The sequence below is a fragment of the Tachypleus tridentatus genome, chromosome 12 (genome assembly GCF_004210375.1).
Source record: "Tachypleus tridentatus isolate NWPU-2018 chromosome 12, ASM421037v1, whole genome shotgun sequence".
In the NCBI taxonomy this organism is placed as follows: domain Eukaryota; kingdom Metazoa; phylum Arthropoda; class Merostomata; order Xiphosura; family Limulidae; genus Tachypleus; species Tachypleus tridentatus.
The window spans coordinates 13,211,322-13,239,075 of record NC_134836.1 but is presented as its reverse complement, the minus strand read 5'-3'; the positions used below and the strand labels follow the sequence as shown (position 1 = coordinate 13,239,075).

The window sequence follows — 27,754 nt, the reverse complement described above, 5'->3', positions numbered from 1 at the left end:
TTTATTTTGATTCGTTAGTAGGTTGGAAGAGTGAGTGCAACACAAACATGCAGAATAAGGTCTGGTTGGTTCCAAGGCAGAGAAGAAAAGATGATCAAGGCCGATGACGTGATGTTGAAAATGAACAGAAGAAGTAAGGCAACATGAGTGAAGGATATAACTCACAAAACAATAGATGTAACTTATCATAATGTTTAGATTCAACAAGAAATCCGTTGGTCCATCTCGACTGTTCCATTCTCTAAGGCAAACCAAAAGTATGAAATTAATAAATGAATTTAAAACTAGCCTTTATCGCTCACATATATATCAAGTTTTTTTTTTTTAAATAACTAAAATTTACTGCCTCCGCGACATTGAAAGGCAACCAATTCCATAGGCCAACCACCCTACTTGAAAAATAAAATTGTCTTAGCTGAAGACATCTTCTACTTTGCTTAAATATATATTTATGTTTACTTGTTTTATAACTCTCTTTGTTAAATACGAAGACTGTTGAGGCGTAAACATTATCAGTTCCTTTTACAATTTTAAACAGTTCAATTGATCCCCTCTGACTCTTCTTTTTTCAAGAGAAACAATTTTTAGGATCTTAATCTCTTCTCATATGACAACTCCTCCATTTTACTTACCATTTTAGTAATCCTCCTCTGAACCCTTTCCAACAATTCAATGTCTTTCCTAAAACAAGAAGCCCAAGACTGGAAACAATACTCCAAATGTCGCCTAACCAGTGACCTATACATTGAAATTATGAACTCTTTGTATTTGGTATTTCTGTAGATACAACCTAACATCCTATTTTCCTACCACTAGCAACAGCGCCCTAGTTAAGAGACTGGTCAACTATAACGCCAAAATCCTTTCATTTTATGATTGTTAAGATTATTCCAATCCAAATAATACTAATAATTCAACTTGTGATAATCCACATACAATATCTTTCATTTATAATTATTAAAATCCACCTACCAATCAACTCACTAAATGATCTAAATCTTTTGTAAAACAGCAGCTTCCATCTCACAGCTACCAACAGTCCTTGATATCATCTGCAAATTTAAGTAATTTATTGACTATTCCTTCTTTTGTGCCATTAAAATAAATCAAAAAGAGCAATTTAATTAAAACTGAGCCCTAAGGTACACCATTTGCAACATTAATCCAGTTTGACTAAGCTCCTTTTATAACAACCTTCTGCTTTCTTCCCTCAAGCCACCTCTATCCAATTAGCTAACTTATCCTCTCACATCTATACAGATATTTTTTAAAAACATTTTATGTAGCATCTTATCAAATGCTTTATAAAAATCTAGATACATCAAATGTACACTATTATCCTCAGCTTTATATCCTCAGATTACGAGTCAAACGCCTTAACCCTCTGGCCATGCCGGGTCCAGTGTCTTCAAATAACTCAGACGTTCAATTCACAACAGATAATTCTTTTCGCATCTCTTCAAGAATTTTGTGTTTGAAACTTGCAACCAAAGTCTTATTATTCTTGACCTTTATTTGCAGCAAAAACATCAAATCAGTTACCTAATAGTGAAATTATCATGTAGTTTCAGATGTCCCCCAGAGGCACAGTCTTCGGATTTACAACGCTAAAATTAGTGGTTTGATTCCCATCTGTAGACACAGCAGATGGTCCCATGTATTTTTTGTATACGAAAACATAAAACACGTGCACTCAGATAGTCTTCAGCTTCCACCATTTCTCTGTTAGAAGTTAACAATAAATCTAAAATAGACCAATTGGTGAAGAACAGTTTCCAAAACATTTCTCCCTTGTGGGTTGACTCTAGCATTTCCCAGTTTGTATGATCGAAATTAAAATCATTCATAATTATGACCTCAATAGAAAATGAAATCTTATTCTCACTGTAAAGTTTTCATTAATTTCACTAATATCTTATTGTGGTCTTTAACAAATTCCCAATAAAAGCCTCTTCCCTTTATATGCGCTAATAGAAACACAAATGAATTCATTCTTGTTGCCACATTATTTAATATCCCCAACTTCAAGAGGATGTAATTTGCATTTTACATAAAACGCCACTCTTTTCCTCTCTTTTGTATTCTAGTATCCCACTTAAGGCCCGGCATGGTCAAGCGTGTTAAGGCGTGCGACTCGTAATCTGAGGGTCGCGGGTCCGCATCCCCGTCACACCAAACATGCTCGCCTTTTCAGCCGTGGGGGCGTTATAATGTGAAGGTCAATCCCGCTATTCGTTGGTAAAAGAGTAGCCCAAGAGTAGGCGGTGGGTGGTGATGACTGGCTACTTTCCCCTCTTATGTTGCACTGCTAAATTAGGGACGGCTAGCGCAGATAGCCCTCGAATAGCTTTGCGCGAAATTCAAAAACAAAAAAGAAATACATATCCCTATTAAATAATGTATAACTTCCTTCTATTTCAAAGAAATTTCCATCGTAAAAAATCATTTACTTTTAACTAAGTTTCAGTTTCTCCCACCTTGTCAAAATTCTCCATTCCTATTAGCGCGGGGCCCGGCATGGCCAAGCGCGTTGAGGCGTGCGATTGTAATCTGAAGGTCGCGGGTTCGCATCCCCGTCGCGCCAAACATGCTCGCCCTTTCAGCCGTGAGGACGTTATAATGTGACGGTCAATCCCATTATTCGTTGGTAAAAGAGTAGCTCAAGAGTTGGCGGTGGGTGGTGATGACTAGCTGCCTTCTCTCTAGTCTTACACTAATAAATTAGGGACGGCTGGCACAGATAGCCTTCGAGTAGCTTTGTGCGAAATTCTAAACAAACAAACCCATTAGCGGTGTAAAATATATATTTTATTGCTTATACTCCATGTTTTCTTCATGTCGAGAAAATATTCGACACTATCTCGCATGATCGTCTGAGGTTCAATATGACTGAAGTGGACCTACAGTGTGGAATTATTCACTGGTTATCTAATTTTCTATATAATAGAAAATGACAAAATAAATGTTAGGAGATCTTACTCTGAGTCTTTTACTCCACAGGCGGGCGTTCCCCACAGAGGAATAGGTAGACCTATTCTATACATCATGTATGAAAGCAATATGCGACTGAAATATTCAAACTCAGTATTTTAATTTCAGTTGGCGGACGATGCTGCGGTCTTAAAAATTGGCATAAGAACAATCAACTGTACGATATAAATGGACCTATGTACCCCTCACCAGTTAACAAATATTTTAGAAATAAAGAGTTAAACAAGCTACCTAAAGCTAGACTGAACAACCTGCATTAGTTTTGAACTATTTTATTTAAAAGGTTATTTATGTAAAATTTTCTCATATTAGAATTAGAAGTAGTGAAATGTGTGCAACACATACTGAAATGATCGAGAAGTACAGGACCGTGTAATATAAAACATTAGCAGACATACCATGGCCAAGTGGTTAAGGCACTCGACTGGTATTTTGCGGGTTCGAGTCGCCGTCACACCAAACATGCTCGTTTTTTCAGACGAGAGGAGTTATAATGTGACGGTTAATCCCACTATTTGTTGGTAAAAGAGTATTTGTTTGTTTGTTTTTGGAATTTCGCACAAAGCTACTCGAACTCTATCTGTGCTAGCCGTCCATAATTTAGCAGTGTAAGACTAGAGGAAGGCAGCTAGTCATCACCACCGCCAACTCTTGAGCTAATCTTTACCAACGAATAATGGGATTGACCGTCACTTTATAACGCCCCCACGGCTGGGAGGGCGAGCATGTTTGGCGCGACGCGGATGCGAACCCGCGACCCGCAGATTACGAGTCGCATGCCTTAACGCGCTTGGCCATGCCGGGCCCCCGGTAAAAGAGTAGCCTAAGAGTTGGCGATGGGTAGTAATGACTAACTGCCTTCCTTCTAGTCTTACACTGCTAAATTAGGGAAGGCTAACGCAGATAGCTATCATATAGTTTTGCGCGAAATTCAACCCAATCGAACATTAGCTGGGGTATATCCAACACACTAACTTATCTTTCCATTCCTACATGGACATTGTCCTGAAAGAGGTCAAAGTAAGTGCGGTTTAGTCTGAACTTTATGATGTATCTACAAATACGTTCAACAGCAACTATGTAACATTATACAGGTGTAAGAAAGAGGTAAACGAACCTGACCCTTACAGGTCTTTTAGATCTAAATTCCGATAAAGAGAAAAGGAAAGAGCTCTCTTCTGGCATTAAACTGATCGTGCAAGTCTAACCCGTCATTCTGCTCATTCTTAAATATTAGCCTTAGCCAAGCATTCAGCATCAATGTACTACTTACTTTCATCCTCACAATTAATTTTCGGCAGTATCCTTGACACAATGTTGTATTTTTATATGAAATTCATCTATATATATATATATATATAATTTTAAACTAATTTTACTTGTAACCATATTAATTCTAAAAAGGCCTGGCTTGGCCAGGTGGTTATGGCACTAACTCGGAATCCAAGAGTCGCGGGCTCGAATCCCCGTCACACTAAATATCCTCGCCCCTTAAGCCGTGGAGCATTATAATGTGACGGTCAATCCCACTATTTGTTGGTAAAAGAGTAGCCCAAGAGTTGGCGGTGGGTAGTGATGACTAGCTGCCTTCCCTCTCGTCTTACACTGCTAAATTAGGGACGGCTAGTACAGATATCCTTCGAGTTGCTTTGCGCGAAATTCAAAAATCAAATAAACAAACAATTTTCAGAACATAGAAATTAGCCCTGTAAATGCCGCTATCTTGTAAATGATTTACAATTTCCTGCATAAATTGCTGTATGATAAGATAAATATGTGATTTTTATATGTTCAATGTCTCTGGTCAACAGGCAAAAAACACAATATAACCTATTCAAGTTCTTTGCGGTTTGGCTTTGTTAAGTAAAGTATGTCATTATCGGTAACCTCAAAAATATTTGCTGTTTTTACTGTTGTTTGTCATTAAGCACAAAACTATAAGTCCACAGTATAATAAGTCCACAGTTATACTGGGGGAAGGGAGAGGGAGGTTCATTTTAAGTTTTGATAAGAAACACTGTTATCGACCGAAATATTAAATTTTTAACACTATATGTATTTCAGATTTGAAAGGTGTCGCTAGATTTGTGACGTCTTTACTTACATTGATTAGCAATGATGTTATGGTATTCAACGTATATAATTCAATAAAAGTTAGTTTAGACTTACAAATATTTTATTATTTATACTTAATATAACCTAATAGGTAGGTCTGTATTATTTTCAACTACTGAATGAATCAACAAAGCATACAATCAAATTAGTTTTTAATTTAAGTTGGGCCTACGTATTGTAATTTGTACCATATCTATATCATTACTATTACTGTCAGTAGCGTCTTATTTCCGGATTATTTGTGATAAAAATTTTATCGTACCCATAGTGTTTTAATATGTATAGTAATCATTATTAATTAACTACGAATTACAATGAAGTATGGTTTGTAACTACTAAAGTACTGTAAGATAAAATAATATAGTAAAACCTTATAGCATTACTATAGGGTGTTCGGAAAGTCACTGTGCACTTATATATTTATTAACAGACGTGTTTCAGTATAGAATACAGGAGGTAAATATGAATGACAATTATAAACAATGTTGAAAGTGACCCCCGTTCACATCAATACAGGCCTGGGTCCTTCTTATTTTGTTTCTAAACACCACTATCAGTTGCTGGCTTGAAATAGATTGAATAAAATATGATTACAAAATTGCACAGTGACTTTTCAAACACCCTGTAGTATATAACCTATTAACTGTGCTCTATTAATTATTATAGAGTGTGAAAAAAAAATAAATATCAGTGCTTTTCACGTTACACATAATTTCTCGAAATAGAAATAGTAATAAAAATCAAGATGCATTTATCCAGATGAAGTAGTTGGACTACTATCTGCTCATCAGGATTTCAGTGACGGGGAGCAAGGGAGCTGTAAAAACTTATAAGTGTAGTGTGTGTAAAGTGTATAAATTCATCATAAAAGTGAAAAGTATAGATTCAGTTTTAAACTTAAATCATTTCTGAATTAAGCCATTTTCTGTTTTATTATGAACATTTTAAATAAAAACCAAACCTCTTTAGTCAAAGGAAACTCTAAATTAAGAAATCTAACATATTTTTTCTAGTTTTGTTCTCTGTACATTTAATTTTATACACTCAATGCATAGACAAACAAAAATATTGGGTCATACTTTTGTTGCTAAGCTAAATTACATAAAATCCATTGTAATGTAGTGTTACTAAAATGTACAGACTTATATATATATATATACATTAGATGTTGTTAATATGATTTTTAGACACTGGCTTTTATGTAGCTTACATATGCCATGAATTCCTTTCATGAATGATCTCAATTTTGAATGCCTCATGAAAGATTTTACTGATGTTTGACTTCACTTTTCTGTTGCTTTATTGGACAAGCTTGATTTCATAAAATTATTATTTTTTTTCTGTTAACTTTGAAATGTAAGGTTAGGGTATACTGGAGGTTGGGAACTGTAGTACTTGTCCCATAATTTTTGACTGGCTATATGCAAGTGTATATATAGTAATCATTATTACAGATGTAATACTTCAAACATACTGAATTTAATGTTCAGTGAAGTAATACTAATAGTAATATGTCACTCATAAAAACAACTTGAGTATTTCATGGAGGTAGAAATTTAAGTAAAGAATTGAAGTAAATTTTTAAAATATACATTAGGGCTTGAAAAATGGCTTATGATTACAAATAAAAACACAGTCCACCCAACTTCCCCTAGAATATGCATTAATTAAGTTAAAATGTTTTGATCCTATTAAAATAGAAATTTGGTATTGTTGGTTGTAAGATGCTAGTTGTTTTTAGGTAAGCTGTATTATGTTCTTTCTCTGTAATTGGAATGTTTAATATGTCCAGTTTTAATACTTTTTAATTTTATTTTTATCATTATACATTTTATATAGAAATTCTGTTAGCTTAATATATCTATTCAGGACTAACCAAAATTTCTTAAGTTCATAAACTTTCCAAGACATTGAAATTATGGCCAAAACTACCATTAATAGTAACGGTACTCATTGACAAAACAATTTATTCGAATCTATATAAATAAGAATATAAGAAAAGTATATTTGATTAGTTATAGCCATAACCATAACTTGTACCATGTTGAATTTTACTGTAAGCATGTAGCTTGATCTAATCAGAAATCAATATTAGTTACCATTAATAAGAGTTAAGTGAACATTAAAACCATAGGTTTAGACTATTTATTTTATTATTATTATTATTATTGATAAGTGGAAGAAATGAATGTAATGTATTCTGAAAATTGCTTTTATGCATTTTGTCTATTGTTAACAAAAGTACAAGAAGAGTGAAAGATATTTAAATCTTCAAGGTCATCCATTTACTTTCCAAACTACTACTATTCTGTTACGTTTAGAGTTAGGGTTAGCTAGTGAAGCAACTTTTATTTATCATTATGCATATATGTCATAAACTAATGAAATATTCACCTATTTTATTAAAGAGTATAATCTGTGGTAACTTTTTCTTGTAGGAATGGTATTGGCAAAGATATACTTTCTACCATTAGCTGTATTTATTCTTCTACCTGGAACATTTATTCTCACGTAAGTTTGTTTAAAGATGTTTATGCTACTTCAGGAAAAAGAATATTGGCAATACTTAAAATATTGCTTATGTCTATTATGAGAAAGAATAAAATGGATGCAGAAGATTCTTTTTTTTGTTGAAGGGTAAGGTAGCTTAAGTTTGGAAACATAATCCATAAATAGTTTGTTAATAACTCCTCCTCTTTGTGTAATATCATTATTGCTTTGGGTATATCTTTGAAGAGACTTGACCATTGAACAACAGCCATCATCAATTGATGCTGCTATCTACAACATTCTTGCTATTTAAGTGTTAAAATGAATGATTGATTGATTTTTGCATACTACCTCAAACTGTTCACTATGCAGTTTGACAAAAGTTTCACCAAGAAATGAGTAGCTGGTAAAGTAAGAGCCATTTAGCAACATGAATTTGGTAAGATGTTTAACATCATATTTGAAATGGTAATAGTTAAATTATATGAAGAATTTCATATTCTGTTATTATATGGTCAATACTAGTTTTACACACGTTTATACTTTGTGGGATTAAGTTGCATATATATTTCCTGGTTAGGATTACCACCCTGCTACAGTTCTCTCCCATTTGGTTGTGTTACTCATTTTTTTTTCTGCCCTTATCTACTATACATTTCACAAATGGGTGAAGAGTATACCTGATTCAGAAGTGGTGCAATTCTCATTATTAGATCTTAAGATCTGACTCTCTTATTTCCAGGGGGTATTCTTCAGATACTTTTAGGGGGATTACTTCTGCCATTCCTTTGCACATTTTCTGCCACCTAATCAATGTGGGATTCCAGCTAATCTTGTGAATGAAGAAAAGTGCAACATCAAAAGATAGTTTTACTATACTCAATGTTTCCAATAGGTACTTTCCCTGAGCTTGCATCTTCTGCCAAACCTCAAAATGATAGTTCAGTAAAAGCATATAGAGGGAGCCACTTGGATGAAATGAGTATGCTATGCTCTTATTAGTAGAGAAGTGACATGATTTACATCAGAGAAAAGTTGAAATCATATGAATCCAATAGGAGGGGAGCAGAGAGCTTGTGACATGCATAAAGAAAAATTGCATATAAAGGGCAGCAATGAACACAAATAGCTAATCTTGTGAGAAGAAGGAAGTACCTATTGGAAGTACATTTTCACTATAGGAAAATTATAATTTTAATAAAATCAATGGTTTTGTAATTAATTATGCTTATAAATGTTGCATGTTAACTTGCAAATTTTGGAAATGCATACATGACTAATTATTTTACTTAACTCTACTTCTGTAACATTCATAAACAACTCTTCCATTTCCAGGTTTACTTTTACATACAGAATAAAAACACAAAAAGACGTGTGTAACATACATATTCATGTTTAATTACTTATCTGGAAATTGAAACTGATAAACTTTGGGAAGTTTAAAAAGTAATACAAAATTCCAATCTCTCATGGCTGTAAAAGACTTAACACTTCTTAGATTCTGAGAACTTAATAATTATTTATAATTTAACTCTAAAAAGTAGGAAAAAAATCAGATTTATGTGAAAATAATAAGTACAAAATAAGTAATTAAACAACACTGTGTTTATGTATGTAGCTTAAACTAAGCCTTGTGCTGAGGGAGTTGTTAATCTCTAAACATGACATGAAAATAGTTAAATCTGTACAAGCTTGTAAATAAAATATTTGTCTTTTTGGCTCACAGGTATGTAATATCGATATTACTAAGAGATGTAGAAGTGGGCTTTCCTTATATTAGTGACACTGGAACCTATGTCCCAGAGAGTTGCATCTTTGGCCAGCTACTGAACTTAGTAGCTTCTCTGAGTAAGTGTTTGTAGTCCTTAAATCACAATTTCATGTAGCTACTCCAAGAAATTTCAGCAATGTCTAGTTTGTTGAATGTTAACTTATGATTGGAGGAAAAGCCTGTACACATTTTCTAATGTAAAGTAGCTTTTACTAAACCAGTTTAGATTTTCAAATTGATGGATCGTTATAGTTATTTTCACTGGATGTGACCAAAACCACAAAGTTAAAATGAAGAATGCAAACAAAGTAAGCTTTAATTTGTTTGTTTTTTTTGTTGTTGTTGTACATTACTTTTTAATTTATTGAGGTACATAGCCCTAAAAGAACTAGAAGGTGAAATAATGTGTTATTAATGTAAATAAAGTATAAATACTTGGCATTCCAAGTGAGTTTCTTTTATTTAGTTGCAGCCACTGTGTATGTAAGATACAAGCAGGTTGAACAATATTATCGCGACCATCTTTCAAATGAATCAAGACTGGTACTTCGGCTTAACATGGTAGGATTGTGGTTAGGGTGGATTGCTGCATTTGGAGTAAGTCTGGTAGCAAATTTCCAAGTAAGTAGAGTTAATATTCTTTGCTTAAAAAACATGTAATGAAAACACCATGTTTTACCACTTAGATTTACAACTAATGGCTATTGAAAATAACTTCTCTAAAGTAGTTACCATAATCTTGACTCAAATTTAACATATAGTTCTAAGAATTTAAAACAGAAAGTCTACAAGAATATGCTATAATGTCAATCACACTACACTGTCATATATACTACTAACAAAGCTTTTATCCAATACTAGGGCTTTTCAGGCCAGCTCAATGTTTAAGAACTGGCACACAAGCAAATAAAATGTTTCTACTGCAATAATGGCAAGACCTTTTTCCTATTTAATTCAGCTCTCATCTATACCCTTGAAACTTGAGATGCTTTGATTTCCACTATAATCTCACTATACCATTATGTTACTGTTGCCTGCTGCTATGTTTGTGTTACAGCCAAACCTTGGTATTTTTTCACAGAACTTTCTGTTTTGTTTGTGACATAGCCAGTCCTTTACTTTTTTCGTGTTGCTTGCTGCTATACTTATGACAATCTTTGTTACTTATTCTTATCATCTGCTGTTGTTTGTGACATAGCCAATTCTTGTTTATTTTTTGTGTTATCTTTTTTGTTTGTAACATAGTCAGATCTTGTTACTTTTTTGCATCACTTGCTACTATGTTACTTCTGGTAGGTTCTTCCTTTAATGCATTTCATTAGTCCACTTGCAATGAATGGCAAAACATTTCTCCTATTTAATTCAGTTCACATTTCCATCTGTAAGACTTGAGATACTCTGATACCCACAATCATCTCATTTTATTATTTTAATTTTTAATGTCATTGTTTTTCTCATAATATTTTCTGATTGATTGAGATTTACCTAGAAGAGAGTGGAAAACCATTCTTTAGAGAACCATCTTGTAAGCATCTTGGACTGTATTTTTTTATCCCAGCAACATTTTCAGATAAAAGTATCTATAACAAATTTCCATTACTACTTCCATTTCTTCCATTCTGTTGTCTCATTTATAAATTTCACATTTTTTAAGAATGTATACCAGTCTGTCACTGTATAATAATAATGATGCTTTTTCTCTTGTGCATCTTTTTCCTTCATATTACAGGGAACCTTATACTTGTTTTCTTAAACTTATCTATTGGATGTTTCAGTTTCCTTGTTTAAGTAAAGTTTATTGTCTGTTTGGCTTCTTCTCTTTGCAGCTTAGCAATGCCAACATTAGACATGCTTGCACTATTGATGAAAACATTTATTCTGAAATGAAGTATCTTTTAAGGTGGACATAAGTTCTTTAAGTTACTGTCTGTTAGTTTTCTAAAGTACCACTTCAGTTTGCTACAAGAGTTGACACCTTTAATTATAGAATAATGTAGTTAATGTAAGTTAAACTTCTCCATTTAGCTTTTGCCAGTAATGTTCTCTCATGGGAAATTTTATATGTCGATTAAACTCTGCCAAACACAAGCATGTTTTTAAATTTATGTTGAAAGATTTGTTGGTTACCTTTGTTCTTATGGTTGTTTATGCTTACCAAGACTGCAGTTTATAGGGCTCTTTTTACATAACTTTAAGTGTATATGAAAACTTGTGTTAAGAGATCCAGTGTGATTTTTCACGCCTTTCCTTGTCCTTTAGATTTAGGTAACTCATCTGTGGAGTTTAATACTTTCAGTCATCAAATGCACTCCTGTGCACCAAACTCTGAAAAGAGAACTAGATTCTTTTTAGCAAGTTCTAAATTTCATGCAATTCAGTTAAGCATTTCCATTGTGAAAAGGATAAAAAGACATTTGTGGCACCCCTTTTTCCATAAAGGGCTAAGTGATATTACTTTACATGCCCTTCTTGCCTGTTTCCCTCTTGTAACAATTGTTGGTGGGATCATGGATATAGACACTATCCACTTATGGGAAAACAAGATGTATAATATTTTCTTGTGGATTGAATTTCCTTCATACACACCCTTTGGTATGAATTCGTGTATGTGGTGAGGGGAACTCCCAGGGAAGGTTCTTTTCTTTCAGTTTATCTCCCCTAGGATCTAAACATCCACCCACGTGTTTGCTGTGCGTGGCAACCCATGAATGGGAGGAAAGGATCCTGGTGGTTGAGGGGTCCAACCCTAACACACCACTTTGGCCTTAAATTCTACTATAAACTCACTATACCATTATGTTACTGTTGCCTGCTGCTACGTTTGTGTTACAGCAAAACCTGGTCAGTCAGCTGGTCCACTCGGGCTAGGGTCAACCAATTATCAGTGTTGGATGTTCTCAACAGGTGTTGTAGACATTGTATCTGATGCTGGTGTTTGTGAATAGTGCTCACAAAACCCTGGCATTGTTGCAGTGTCCTTGTTTGGCATTGTAGTGTGTACCCTCATACAGCTTCATGGTGGGTGAGGTCAGTGGGCACCGAAATTTCCCTTTCTTTATTATGGATACTCCAATTAAAAATCTTAATAAAATAGTGAAAAAACACTTTATAGGTAAACGACCACGTCTTGAAGATTCTGAGCTGTTGTACCTCATTTTCTTACATTGCACTCACTTTCAGACAAACCTTTAGGGCAAATGTCTTCCTTTTTCATTCAGAAGGGACTAAAGGGACTTGCTGGATCTCCAAAGTCAGAAAAGAAGCTTTGATCTGGTGACATATTGGTGGAAACATCCACATCTCAACACAGTGAACTCCTCTTGCATTCAAAGGTAATTGGGGATATACCTATTGAGGTTACACCTCATGCTACTTTGAATTCATCACGAGGAGTTACTGTTGAGAGGGATTTGAAGAACATCCCAGAGTCAGAGGTTCTCACTGCTTTCTCCGCTTAAGGAGTTTCTGCAATGAGGCATATAGCCACTCGCAAAGATGGAATTGTGATGCCAACCAATGTCCTCATTCTCACATTTACGTCACCACACCCACCTGTCAACATCAAGGCAGGTTATCTTATTGCAGAGTACGGCCATACATTCCAAACCCTCTCCAATGTTTCCAGTGTCAACAGTTTGGTCACTCAAAGACGTCATGTCATGGTTCCTTGACGTGTGCTCGTGTGCAACAGACCCTCATTGCACCAATTGCAATGGTTCTCACCCGATCCCTACTTTCGTTCTTGCCTAAATGGTTGGAAGAAAAAGGTGCAGCATTTGAAAACAATTCATAACATTACCCATCCTGAGGCTCGAAAATTGCTGTCCACCACCTCATCTCGGACGTATGCTGCTGCACTTCATTCCACATCTACTGTGGAAGTGCAGACAGATCTCTCTGTGTCTCCTAAAGAATCGTTCTCCAAACAAATGAAAAGTCTTTTGACCTTAATGGTTAAAAATGTTTATGTCAACTTGAGGTCAACAGACCTCCCTCGAATAAGGAAAGTAAGGAAAAAAACGCCGTCGTAAACAGAAGGGTTCTCTGCCCAATTCGCATACACACATAAATAAAAATGGCCACCCTGATACAATGGAACTATCAAGGTTTACGTTCTAATCTGGATGACATCAAAACACCGATTGTTTCCTACCATCCTGTTTGTCTCTCCTTACAGGAAACATTTCTGAAAACTGCTGATACAGTCACCTTTTGGCAGTTTTCTTTCTACAGAAATGACAGGCTGTGTGATGGAGGGGTGGCACTGTTAGTTGATCAGCATATGACCACCTTCTCTTTGTCACTTGACACACCCTTGGAGGCTGTAGACAACAGTGTTTCCTTGGGTCATACCATCACTGTTTGTTCTCTCTATCTGTCACCTGGAGAGACATATGATCAATCAGACCTTGATGCTTTCAATGAACAGTTGCTGTCTCCCTTTTTGATCCTGGGGTACTTTAATGGATATCATCCCCTCTGGAGAAGTGCTGGTATTGATAGGAGGGGTCACTCTGTAGAGCATATGCTCTCTGATCATAACCTTTCTCTTTTCAATACTGGTTCTTATACTTATTTCCATACACCTAGTCAGTCCTTTACTGCTATTGATCTCTCAGTTTGCTCCCCTTTGTTATTTTACCATTTTTATGGAGAGTTGGCAATAATCCATGAGGCAGTGATCATTTTCCTGTAATCTTGAGAGAGACTGGCCATGGTCAATGCCACCTGACCCACGTGCCCCAGTGGAAGTTGGATCACTTAAACTGGCGCTCTTTCACTGCTCTCACAGAACTTGATCCTGCTATTGTCTCTAAGCCATCAATAGACGACTGTATGGCAGCAGTAACTGACTGTATTGTACAAGAAGCTGCTACATGTATTCATAAAACCTCAACATGTTTTCCACTATATCCTCATCCATGGTGGAATCCTGCCTGCCACAAGGCATGAAAGGCTCAAAAACGAGCCTGGGATACTTTCCCTAGATATCCCACACTTTGAACCACATCGCTTTCCAGCCAGCCTGTGCACATGCTCAGTGGGTAAGACGTCAAAGCCAGAAGGAATCTTGGATTAAGTTCACAACCAGCATATCCTCTACCACCAGTTCCAAAGTTATTTGGGACAAGATTCAAAAGGTGAGTAGGCAATATCACTCTGTCCCTCTCTCGATCTTGCTCACTTATGACCATGAAGTAACTGATACCCAGAGCATCACCAATACTCTAGGTGAAAGCTTTTGCCGGGTATCTAGCACTTCTGCCTCTTCTTCCACCTTCTTAGCCATCAAGACTCAGGCAGAGCAATCACCTCTTTCCTTTCGAGCTGATTGTCTCTATGACTATAATCATCCCTTTACACTGGTGGAAGTGAAACTGGCCCTTCTTTGGTGTGGCAGTACATCAGTTGGACCTGGTGATATACACTATGAGTAGCTGCACCATCTATCTCCTGCTTCTCTTGCTATCCTACTGGTTGTTTTCAACTGGATCTGGCAGGAGAATCTTTTTCCTGATGCCTTTCTCCAAACCTGGGAAGGATCCCAAGATTCCTTCAAACTACCGTCCAATTGCTCTAATGAGCTGTCTCTGTAAGACCTCAGAAAGAATGGTTAATGCTCACCTTGTTTGGTTCCTCGAATCAAACAAACTCCTCTTGCCCAACCAGTGTGGGTTCCAACAATAGTACTCCACCATGGACCACCTGATTCGACTTGAAGCGTCAATCAGAGAAGCCTTTTACAAATAACATCTTGTATCAATGTTCTTGGACATTGAGAAGGCTTATGATACAACATGGAGGTATGGCGGTTTGCAAGACCACCATACATATGGGTTAAGTGGCCATTTGCCAATTTTTATAAAAAAATTTTTAATGGACAGAAGATTCCAAATTCGTGTGGGTTCGACACTTTCCCATTCTTTCCTACAGGAACTTGGAGTCCCTTAGGGCTGCATTCTGAGTGTCACACTTTTCAGTATAAAAATTAATGCCATCACTGAACAACTCTCTCTCACTGTTGCAAACGGGCTCTATGTCGATGACTTTCACATCTCATGTCAGTTGTCAAACATGAGGTATATTGAGCAGCAGCTACAGACTGCCCTCATTCGTTTTCTGAAGTGGAACACAACAAAAGGCTTTACTTTCTCTCTCTCTAAAACAGTTTGCCTGCACTTTTGCCACCAACGGAGTATTCATCCTGATCCTGAACTCCGTATTGGTGAACATTTGCTGCCTGTGATCCCCGAGACAAAGTTCTTGGGAATTATCTTTGACCATAAGCTGACCTTTATACCACACATCAAACAGCTATGAGTCAAATGTACAAGAGCACTGAACATCCTCTGTGTCATTTCTTCTACCACTTGGGAGTGGATCAATGTTCTGTGCTAAAGATATATTGTGCTCTTATTTGATCGAAACTCAACTATGGATAATTGGTTTATGGCTCTGCCAGACCATTGGCTTTAAAGATGCTAGACCCTATTCATCATCAAGGACTTTGGCTCTGCACTGGGGCTTTCTGCACTTTCCCAGTTCAGAGCTTATACATAGAGTTTCATGAACTTTCTTTGCACCTCCACCATTTGCAACTATCTTTACTATATGCTTCAAAACTTTGTACCTTGTCAATGCATCCCATCTTGGGTTGTGTTTTCCTTCCTCAGTGGGCCATGCCTTTTCAGAACAGATAATCTGCCATTATTCCTTTTGGCCTTTATATCCAGGTGCAGTTGGATGAATTGTGTCTGTCCTTGGATAACATTGCTGTATCCACTGGTCAGCCCATCCCACCATGACTTCTTACAGTCCCCAATTTAAGACTTATCTTTAAGTCATCTGAGAAAATTGGACACTCCTGATTGTAAATACTGTCTGCTATTTGCTGAACATCTTCGAATGATCCTTCCATTCCTATTTATACAGATGGTTTGAAATCAGGTGACCGTGTGGACTCTACCATAGTTTGTTGTGGTTGCGTGCAGAATACCCTTTACAGCTTCTGTGTTCATTGCTGAACTGTATGCCATTTCTCTTGCCCTGGATCACATAGAAGCTAAGCAGTACTCAAACTGCAGTATTTATACTGACTCGCTTAGTTCTCTACTGGCTCTGGAATCGCTTCACGTTGGTTCACACCCAGTTCTCACCAATATTCAAAACTGACTGGCCCATTTCTCTTTAACATCTACTTCTATCCAGTTTTTTTGGACACTGGGCCACATTGGTATTCGTGGGAACAAGCTCCCTGACACTGCAGCTAAGTCTATGTGCTCTTGCACTATGAATGCAGTGCCTGTTCCATACATGGACTGTGGTCCTGTATTCAAGACTCGGCTCTGTGCCAGTTGGCAGTCGACTCAAAACAAGCTTTTCCAAATAAAACCCTCTATTGGACTTTGCTGTCTTGCTTTCATAAGGATCAGAAAGAGGAAGTTGTTCTAACTAGACTACGCATTGTTCACAGTTTTACAACTCATCATTTTCTTTTATCTGGAACTGATGCATCAGTCTGTAGTTTGCGTAACACTCAAATCACAATAAGCCACATTTTACTTTCTTGCCATCGTTACGACTCTCAACGCCAGCATCATTTTAAACATGTTCTGTCCCGAGGTTTGTCCATAATGTTAGACAATGTTATTGGTGATGATGACACTGTCCACCTTGGTAATATTTTTAGTTTTTTAAAGACCATTAATCTTTTTAATGCCATTTAAGTTTTATTTATACATTACACCTTTTAATGTGGCTCCCTTTAAAAATCACAGTTCATCTAGTTCGATTTGAAATCAGAAACTGGCTGTAACATTAAATAACTCAAAACCAGAACTTTAAAGGCCAACTTCAGGTAACTAACTCCGCTGTTTGAACTACCCACTAGTCATCCTGGCGAGTTATAATTATAATTTTGCTACATGTCTTTTAAAACCTTTTTATTACTTTCCATTTTGAAAGTGGCCATAACGTTAAATAACTGGGAACCAGGACTGGAAAGGCCAACTTTAGGTGGTTTTTTGTACTTGCCTGTTGGTCTTCCTGGTGAGTTAAGATAATTACAGTTATGCTACAGAAAGTCCTTTACAACGTGAATTACTGTAGTTTTTCTCTTAACATTGTAAAGTAGATGTTAACATTGGTTTTATGCTATTTATGTGTTGTTGTTTTTCAACTTTGTTTTGTTTTACCTTAATTTCCTTTTATGAATTTTACTAAATTTACGTTTAACTTTTTACCAGATGTTTGGCACAAATAGCCTAGCTGCTTTGTGCCATGAAACACTAAATCAACCATCCAATAAATCTTCATACACACTTTCTCTTACACAGTATGGGTTACAGAAGTTGGTGTACTTCTTAAGTACTGCTAAGATACATGTAGTTTTAGTTCATACATTTATTTCTTCTTATGCTAATTGTTTTTGAAAGGCATGGTATTAAATGTTTTAAAATATTAACAAGAGCATCCTGCTTTATATTTTATCAACAAAGGCATAATAATGTGGTAGTAGGTGTGTTTTCTTTTTATTTCGGTAATGGGTTTTACTGTAACATTTTATTTTAAAAAATGTGCATTTTGATAAGGTCATCTTATAAGTAATGTCCCAAAATTTAATACAGAAAGTGCATCATCATTTTTGTCTTTGTAGAAAGCTTTAATGGCTAAAATATGTGTGTAGTAGAACATGTATAAAAATGTTCAGACAAATAAAAGAAACTAACCCAACTCCACTTTTTCAGATCATTAATTAAACAAACCCTTATGAAGATCGATGTGTCTGAGGAGCACATTAGGCATATAATGCTTTATGAGTTTAAAAAAGGCAATAGTGCAGCTGAAACTACATGAAACATTCAATAAAAGAAAATGTCAAAGGTTGTTTCAGAAGTTTAGATCAGGTGACTACAGCTTAAGTGATGTACCATGTTCAGATTGTCCTGTTGAGTTTGTTGATGACTTGCTGCTGGCTGCACTTGATGAAGATTGTGCTGTAATAGTTGAAGAACTAGCACAGAAGCTTAATTCAACCCGTTCAACAGTTCACCATCATCTGCAACAGCTTGGAAAGGTGTCAAAACTTGGAAAATGGGTCCCCTATGATTTGACAGAAGCGATCTTAGAGCAAGAGTGGACATTTACACTTCTCTGCATTCTCATGAATGTAATTCACCTTTGTTGGACAGATTAGTGGAAGGAGATGAAAAATGGATATTTTATAAAACAGTTGAAAATATAAATCCATCCTAGGAAAGTCCTGTTAAGTGTTTGGTGGGATATTGTTGGTGTGATCCACTTTGAGTTGCTGCCAATCAATGTAAAGATTACATCAGACTTCTATTGTACAATTAGAGCACTTGAATGTTGCACTGAAAGAAAAGAGGCCTGCTTTGATTAATTGTAAAGGTGTTGTGTTACACCAGAATATAGCATGGCCCCTTACAGCAATGATCATATCTGCATGCAAAGATTGAAGAGCTAGACTGGGAAAAACTTCCACGTCTTCCTTATTCTCCAAACCTTACCCCATCTGATTATCACCTATTTCAAAGTTTGCAAAACTATCTTGATGGAAAAGAGCTTGGAACACATGAAGATGTCAAAACTACCCTCTACATTCTTTTCCTTTAAACCACAATAATTTTACAAAAGTGGCATTCAGAAGCTTGTGAATTATTTAATAGGAAGTAATTAATAATAATGGAACATACATTATTGATTAAATAACATTTAAAAGCATTTGAAATCCTTTTGGTTTTTCTGAATCTGAAATCAACATTACTTAAGGGATGATCTGATAGAATGCTACCATTTGTAAAATTTGAGTACTTATTGAGAACTTTTACATGTGTATAATGTTAAATTTAACACTCAAGTAATGCCTGGTAAACTGATTTAGCACAGCTATTCAAATGAAAGTATGCACAAAGGAAAAATTTAACATCTAAACCTTTCCATGCATTATTAGAGGTCAGGGTACATGTCATGATATTTTGCATATTTACAATCAAAATTTTATTAAATTACTGTTTTATGAATGAATGTCAATAAATTTGAAATCAAATTATAGTTTATAATTGAACTTTTAGTATTCTATAGTATTTAATTTCTTAATTGAATAGTAAGTGTTAAAAAAATGACTAAATATCTATTTTTGTGTTACTTGGTATATTGTCTTTTACTTTTGCTCAGATTACACTTTATAGCACACAGTACAGTGTCTGTAGTTTTTAACGTATTATAAGTTCAAATTGTTAATATTGACAAGTTAGAATATAAAATAAATATTTTCCTGCCTTTTTTATGTGCTATCATTATATTTAGTAAACTCGCCACATTGCCTCTGCCAAGTATTTCATGTTTTGAAAATGTTTGTTTTCTTATATCTACTTAATTCCATCTTTATGACCAGTTAAAAGTTTTTATTTTGAACTACATAATCCTGTCAGTCTTACTAAAGTAGTTACTCAAGTAAAGTCATTACAACTGTTTGAGAGTTTGATGTATGAAGATCAACGTGATATTCTGATCATAAATGATATTTTGTAGATCTAAATACAGCTTGATTGAGAAGTCTGATAAGTTACAATGGACTTTTATGGTGTCAGCATAATAATTTATCATTTTTTGTTACTCAAAATGTATATATTAAAATCTACAAAAATTAATTTTTTACATCCTCCATATGCAGAATTTGACATGACTTAACAAGTATGACATGCGAGTACAAAAAACTTCATAACCTCCTAAATAGAAAAGATCATTGGCTTTTATGTCTTTTACTTACTGTTTTATGTTTCAGAAAAATAAGTGAAATTTAGTAATTCATTTTGAAATAGTAATAAGATATACACTTTAATGTATGGTAATGGAAATGTCAGTGTTTTACAAAATACTGATAAACTAGTACTAAGGATAAGAAGTATAAGAGATTTGTACTTTGTAGTCTAGTTTTATGTTATTCAATATGGTAATGTAAACTGGATGTTCATCGCACGACTTGCAACTTGTTTGCAGAAATTATTAGTTAGACATGGTTCAAAAGTCAGTAAATAAAAAAATTAAAAGATATAAGCTATTTAGAATAAACAGTTGTGGTTTTCTGTTACAGGTTTCAGTCATTCTAGAAAGAAAAAAGTAATTGAGATTTATTTCCTAATTTGTTATGAATGGATGAAATTGAGTCACCCTGTTTTGAGTTATGGTAAAGAAAATAATGGATAAAACATTAAGTTTTATTAAGATAAATGCTTGATATTTATTTAGAGATTATAGAGACTGAATTTTACAATTTTTAGATGAAAAGTATTTTTAATCTTAAAATCAAACTATGAAGTTTTATTATGACTTAATTTCATGGTTTTGTAGTAGGTGCAGTGCACCTACACATAGTCTAAGAGTTAATTAGAGATAAAGAAAATGCTTCAGACATGAATTATTGTGTAAAATGTTCATTAATTGAAAATATGCAGTTGTTAAGGCAATATTATGAACATTTAAAGACTTGAGAAAAATACAGTTTAGAGAGGATGAATTACTAGATTGGTAAAAATTGTTGACACTATTTCCTTTATGTTCTTCAGGAGACTTCTGTGTTCATCATCCACATGATAGGAGCAATGATGGCATTTGGTATAGGCATGTTCTATGCTTGGCTTCAGACACTCATGTCCTACTATATGTTTCCCTTGGTTAATAGTCTGCTGATGGCTCGGCTGCGGCTTGTTTTGTCCATAGTAAGCACTGTGTGCTTCATTATCTGTATCTTTTATGTGAAGAAAATCATATATGGTGTTGTAATGCCTTAAAATTTGTTGTGAGAGATGATGTTTCATGCTGCTTATAGCATTAAAATGATAATGCTTATGTTTTCTTCAGCCCAGCAATAAATGCATAGTCACATAGAAATCTTAAAGCATCATATTAGCTTTCCAGTATTGTTAGTATAAGAAAGAATGAGCTTTGAGCTATAACAACATATGGCTTTATACTACCACTAGGCTTATAGTTTGAATTGGGTTGAGGAATAATTCGTGAGCATTTTTTCAAGTTAAAAAAATATATTCATAAATGAAACGCTTTCGCAAAATATTTCATGTCATTTGGTAGATACTTTTTTGCTCTAATAGATGGTGTGTTTAATTTTCATATGTCTTTAATTTTTGCTTTCATTTTCAGCTCATTAAATGGAATGTCAAGTGGACAAAATTGAGCATTTTTGACACCATCTACTTTTTGCATTTAATTTCTTGCAATTTTGTTTAAAACAATGCATACTATATACCTAGGCATTACATGAAATAAAGTATCATAATAAATGTTTTGGGTGTAATGTGTTCATGCATTGAAGTATTGTATAGTCTTGCATGTAATGCTTGAATGAAATTATTTAAAAACGCTCACAAATTATTCCTCAACCTAATATAATCTAAATGTAGGCTTTCAGTTGTTGCAACATTTAGCTTTATACTAACATTTAGCATATAATTGCACTAATCTAAATGAGAATGGATGTTAAACTGTTATGGTAACACTTAGTTTTATATTTACTGCCTGCTTATAATATTACTAATCTGAATAAGAATGGATTTTAGATTACATTGACAGTATTTGACTTCATGTTAATTGTTAAATTATAGTGTTATCAGTCTAAATAAGAGAAAGCATTTGGCTTCTACAACAGTGCTATTAATAAAAAAAAAAAATACTTTCCTGGTATATGTAAAATGTAGAAATTGATTGTAATGTGATCAAATAATATTCTTTGGTTTTAGAACATCTGTGAAGTTTTGCTCTCACCTGCTAAGTTGTGTAAGCTGTAAACCTGAGCACTTAAAAGTTTTATGGACTTTGTTTCTCTAAAATTATATATCACTAATCTGAAATTGGATACAAGAATAATTAATCGGTACCGTTATTTTTCATACATAATTTGGGACAATTATTTACGCACATTTTTGTATGTATGGGCTTACTTCCATGTGCAGGAATTATTTTTAAAAGCAATAACATGAACAACTAAGAAGAATAAGTTGGTCCATTAGTTAGAAATATAAAAATTATCATTTTTTTAACAAGTTAGAAGTTTTTGTGTGTGTGATTTGAAATATTTACTTCTATTTTGGAGCTCTGTTGTTCTGGTGTTTATCAGAGATGTTTTAGGGTTGTGTGTTATAAAATTATGATTAGAAACAATTATGTGTCTCATTGTTTTATAGCTGTAATGAGTGAGTACCATATATATTCAATACATGGTTATTTTGTGGTAACTACAATACATGAACTTTATGAAACTTGGTAACTTTGAACTGTATGCTAGGAGATTCATGTGTGGTAGATAGCAGCACAGTATCTAACATTTTGATAGGTTTTCTTTGCAAACCCTTCAAATCTAATGCTATTTTGAATGGGGGTGTGAGTTATTCTGACTTCCAATGTCACAGACGATTGAGACATTGTGACTTTTTTCCACTCTTTCTCAGAGGTTATTCAAAAGTAACTTACACAGTAAGTAGTAACTTAAAGAAACAATGACTTGGGTTATATGTGGAATTTCCCAGGACAAAATTCACAAAGTTGTACATACCAACAACAAGGAGGGACATATCAAACACAGAATCCTTAGATGTGTTGCCAGGTTTTGTACCATTTTCTTTTTGTACAACATAGTAATTACAAAGTGTAACATTTATCTAGCCTTCCTGTAAAGTTTATGAAATGTAGTGTTACTTTTGTTTCATTAATATGTTCTGTTATATTATGTAAGGCAACATTAAATAACTGTTTTTTTTCTTTTGTGATGTCTTATATAAAGGTTTATCAAACTAAAATATATAGTTATTAAAGTGACCAAAATCTGGTCTGCCAGAACTTTCACCCTTAACATAACTTTCCAGTAAATGTAGCAACTCCTCTATCACTGCAACAATTTCATGGAAAAGACAAAACTAAGTGGTATCAAAAAGATGGGGTAAGTATGATTAATCAAAATTTATATATATGACTTAACACATAATCACTTTTGCTTCTTAGCTAAGGCATGAGACAAGTGTGATGTTTATATGTATATATATGTATGACATTAAAAATTTCTTGCAATTGCATTTTAATCCTTTCACAATGGTTCATAGGTCAAAGGCCATGTCATCACGTTTATTGACAAGCATTAAAGATTTTAATGAACTGATTGTTTATGAATTTATGTCAATAAGTTTGAATTAAGTTGTAGATTGTAATTCAAATTTGGTAACAGTGTGAGAGATTCAGAAGATAAACAAAATGGAAATGATAGTGAGGAAATAGAAAATCCTACTTTATTGCAAGTGTTAAGTTATATTAACACTATCAAATTGTATGCAAAAAATGAAGGGGAAAGATGAACTTTATAACAAGGCCATAGAATTGGCATTCTCTTTTAACCACACGAGAAAGCTCATTAAAAAATGAAACAGTTGAAATTGGACACTTTCTTCAAATAAATTGTATTAAGATTTTGTGTACTTACATTTATTTTGAATGTCTACTTTTGTTCTTATTCTAATAAATATAACCTAAGCAATATATAACTTTATTCACAAACGTTTTACTTCCCTTGAGCCAAGCAAGTATAACATTCCACTCAAAAATTATATATAATTAAGGAAATGCATGTTCACTGTTTAAGCAGAAACTTTACTCGGTTCCGTATGATTTCGCCTTAGGTTTTACTGTATTAAAAGAACTCACCTAAATATAGATATTATAGAGTCGTATAGTATGTTGAATACAACATTGTTTAAAATTAGATGTTTGTGATGTCAAAAAACTAAGTCTGTAGTTTTGTACAAATTATTAATATTAACAAGCTAGAATATAAAATAAGAATCTCATATCTTTTTATTTTGCTGAGATATAGTTTACGTACTGAATCAAACACAGTAGTCCCATTCACTTTTTTTCATTTTTGGAAATGATACCTTATATACATTCACTTCAATATAATACACGGAATAACCAATCGACAGATTAGAATGTTCCCTTGTGGTTTTCTCAGTCATTTTAATCTGCAAAGGGCTACCATGTTCTTCCAAACCAAGATTTCAAGAAGGTTGGTTGTGTCTTTAGTCTGCTTGAAGTTTCATATTTTTTAAACCTAAATACATCTTAATTGCTAATCTTAATAAATTATAATGGAATTGTATGGTGTCAGTGTAGTTATTTATGATTTCTTGGTTATTCAACTATATATACATAAGACTTTAAAAAAATTGTCTGATGTCCACCATGTGAAAAATTTTAAAAGGCTTAGCAAACTGTGTCCAGCAGCAACTGAATTCAATGATCGTAGCTGGAAGATATAATTGCTTGCTTACTTCTTTATTTATTGCTCTATATTTTAAGAAAAATAAGTTTAATTTATTTCTAAATAGTAATAATCTGCATACATATATATAGGGTATAATAATTGAAATGTGACTAAAATAATAATCCGTGATGATGAGAAAACCCACTTGTAGAGAAAATTATTTATTTAAAATGCCTGGTATGGGTAGAGAAAGTACTAGTAGAGGAGCGAACAATGTTTTGACCTTCTTCGGTCATCGTCAGGTTCACAAAGAAAGAAAGAGGTAACTGACTGATAGCTGACCATATGTTTGAAAGGGGTTGTGTAACTGAGTGTAGGAATGTAGAGGGCATGCTTACTTAGATATTGGATTATATTTATTAATATAGGTATAAAGGTTTTCCTTTGTATTGGTTTATTTTGGGCTTGAGTTGTTGTATAAGTAAGGCTTCTTTAATTTTGTGTTTGCTTATGTTTGTTTCTTTATTTAGTATTTGAGTGTTTTATATGGTTATGTTGTGTTTATTTGCAGTGTTTGAAAACATGTGAAGGTGACTTTTTGTATTCTTTGAATATGGTTTCCATTTTTCTACTTGTTTCTCCAATATAGAAGTCCTGGCAGTTACCATTGTATTTTATAAATAATGTTGGTGTTGTGTTTGTCAGTGTAGTTTTTACTTAGTATAGGCCTTAGTTTTGTGCCTGGTTTTTGAATAAATTTGGTATTAAGTGGAATGTCATATTTTGTTGCTAGTTTTTGCCAAATGCTGGTTATTTTTCTGCTGAACCTGATTTGACTGGCTTTGATGTCGGGATTATATGGTGTGCAGTAAAGGGTTTCATGATATTTTAATTCGTTGGGCATATTTACTTCTGTTAGTTGATTTTGCTTTTTATTTAGGTGTGTGCATATAATGTTTTCTACGGTTTGTGGAGGAAACTTATTGATGTTGATGAAGTATTGTTTTATTTTGTCTAATTCATCATTAATTTTATCTGGTGAGCATAGTTTTATGGCTGTGTTTATTTGGTTTCTTAGTATGTTGAGTTTTTGTTTTGTTTCATGTGCTGAGTCCCATGGAATGTATAGTCCAGTATGGGTGGTTTTTCGGTGGATTTCTGTGTTAAATTGTGTATCGGTTCTTGTAATTTTGAGGTTAAGAAATGATATTTCATTGCTTTCTTTCTGTTCACATGTGAAGTTAATGTTGGGATGTATAGAGTTAATGTGATTGAAAAAATTAAGTGTGTGTTCTGTAGATGTGAATCCTACAACCGCGGTCGCCTACATATCTGTACCAATATAGTGGTGGATGTAATGCTGTGTTAATTACTTGTGTTTCAAATTGTGTCATAAAATATTGGCTAGAACTGGTGATACTGGATTGCCCATGCTTAGGCCATTTATTTGTATATAGTTGTGGTTCTTGAACATGAAGTTTATCCTCATCGTGAGGAATTCTATGAGGGTTGCTAATTGGTTGCTGGGAATGTCTGTTGATGGATTAGGGCCTTGGATATAGAGGTCTAAGGCTATCTTGCAGGCTTCAGTGGTTGGGACTGCTGTAAAGAGGGATATGACATTGAAACTGGCCATTAAGGCTTTATGATTAAGTTGATTATATACTAGTCCACTAAAACACAGCCAAGACAGGGAAGACTAAAATTTAGTTTTATATTATTGAATGCGTGACATGAGTGCATGTGCACCACCATAATGCAAATTATGTAATGTTATCTAGGCATGACTGGTAGGTCAGTATAATATATAAATATATAGCATTATGAGACTTAAGCTACTTTGACTAAACATTTATATTTTCATGTTATACATATTCATTCTAATATGAAAAAAGCATTTATACTTTTCATGATGCTTACAAGGTTGGTCATCTGACAGATGCCACATAGCTAGGGTAAAGAAAATAAACTATAAACATTTATTGAAAACAAACATTTGAAACATATTTAGGATGTTTTAGAGATTGTGTAAATATTATTTAAGACTTTTGGGACTAAGAATAGTTTTTTATCACAACATGAAATCACTATGCACTCAGACTAGTGACAAAACACACTATTTCCACAAGCAAATCTTTAGTAAAAATATTTAATGAAAAGTTTGATTTATTGTGCATTAAAAACTTGTAATCTGCACTAAAAGTCTACCAAATTTTGTGAAGGTGCATATACTACATCAAAAGTTATAGTGCAAAAACTTTACATGTGCAAATGTGTAGATAAATATATAAAAAAATACTTAGCTCATTGCAAAAGAGTTAATTAGTCACTTTATTTTTCTTGTTTGCTCTCCATATTGTTATTTTCTTGCCTTATTTTATTTCTTTTTAACTTGACGTGAAGATGTAACTTGTTAGTTTTCTTGTTTTTTTATACTGCTAGTAATGTCATGGAGATATGTTGGAAAATCATTGATCAATTTAAAGTATTGCTTAGATGATCACTGGCTAAAACTATGAATACATTTCTAATTTTAAAAAAATTAATTTTTTTTGTTTTTTATTGTTTTTTAGATTGTATACACAGAAGATAATGACTAATACATCTTGAACATTTTTGGATAAATTATTCTTTATTTTATAAATTATTTGTAATTTAAAAATACTTTCAGGAGTTTATCTTATTTATCAAATGAAGTTCCTAAAGGTAAAAGCCTATTTTGCTGTCTTCAGGGGAAAAAAGTTGCTGTGGTAAAATGAAAGTATTAAAAAATCATGTTTAATTTAAAACCATTTAATATGTTATGTATTTAATTTTGCTAAACTAGTGATAAATAGAACAGTTGGAATGAAATTATGATATTTCAGTAGTTTTGTTTTCTATATTCTTAAATTCTTCACAGATCTTTAATATTTATGTTTTTGTATTTTTGTCTGCAGGGATTTGCATCACATGTTATTGCTACAGTTTCAGAGTGGATACTTGCATTGGCTTTTGATTTGTATTTTCTATCTTTTGTTCGAGAACTCCAAAACATTACAATGGCGTCACCTAAAGTAAGTTACTTAGTCAGTACTGTATAAACTATAAACATCACA

The 27,754-nt window shown here is 33.9% G+C and overlaps 2 protein-coding genes across 5 annotated transcripts in view; both read left to right on the top strand.

Moving 5' to 3' along the window:
* Positions 1-122, top strand: part of LOC143234842 (serine/threonine-protein kinase BRSK2-like) — a 57,271-nt gene extending 57,149 nt beyond the window's left edge. Inside the window, exon 19 of the mRNA XM_076472516.1 lies at positions 19-122. Within this exon, the coding sequence (XP_076328631.1) occupies positions 19-21 (3 nt within the window). The 3' untranslated portion in view covers positions 22-122. The remainder of the gene's footprint in view (positions 1-18) is intronic.
* LOC143234844 (DNA damage-regulated autophagy modulator protein 2-like) lies at positions 76-27,754 on the top strand. 4 transcript variants are annotated; one of them, XM_076472520.1, is made up of 7 exons: positions 76-133; positions 7,545-7,617; positions 9,323-9,444; positions 9,834-9,988; positions 20,956-21,133; positions 23,269-23,342; positions 27,596-27,754. In XM_076472520.1, exons 1-7 carry the CDS (start codon positions 91-93, stop codon positions 27,737-27,739), a joined length of 789 nt encoding a protein of 262 aa, XP_076328635.1. In that variant the 5' UTR covers positions 76-90; the 3' UTR covers positions 27,740-27,754. The 4 variants fall into 4 exon arrangements, with proteins under 4 accessions (XP_076328635.1, XP_076328634.1, XP_076328636.1 ...); XM_076472519.1 differs by lacking the exon at positions 76-133 and adding an exon at positions 176-257; XM_076472521.1 differs by lacking the exon at positions 76-133 and adding an exon at positions 5,069-5,197.

Excerpts from the sequence above, each read along its gene's own strand:
- LOC143234844 (XM_076472519.1), top strand. The coding sequence starts at position 191 with ATGTTTAGATTCAACAAGAAATCCGTTGGTCCATCTCGACTGTTCCAT. Across the intron at positions 7,618-9,322 it reads CCTGGAACATTTATTCTCAC|GTATGTAATATCGATATTAC; the intron begins GTAAGTTTGTTT and ends TTTGGCTCACAG. Across the intron at positions 21,134-23,268 it reads CACTGTGTGCTTCATTATCT|TAAATGTAGCAACTCCTCTA; the intron begins GTATCTTTTATG and ends ATAACTTTCCAG.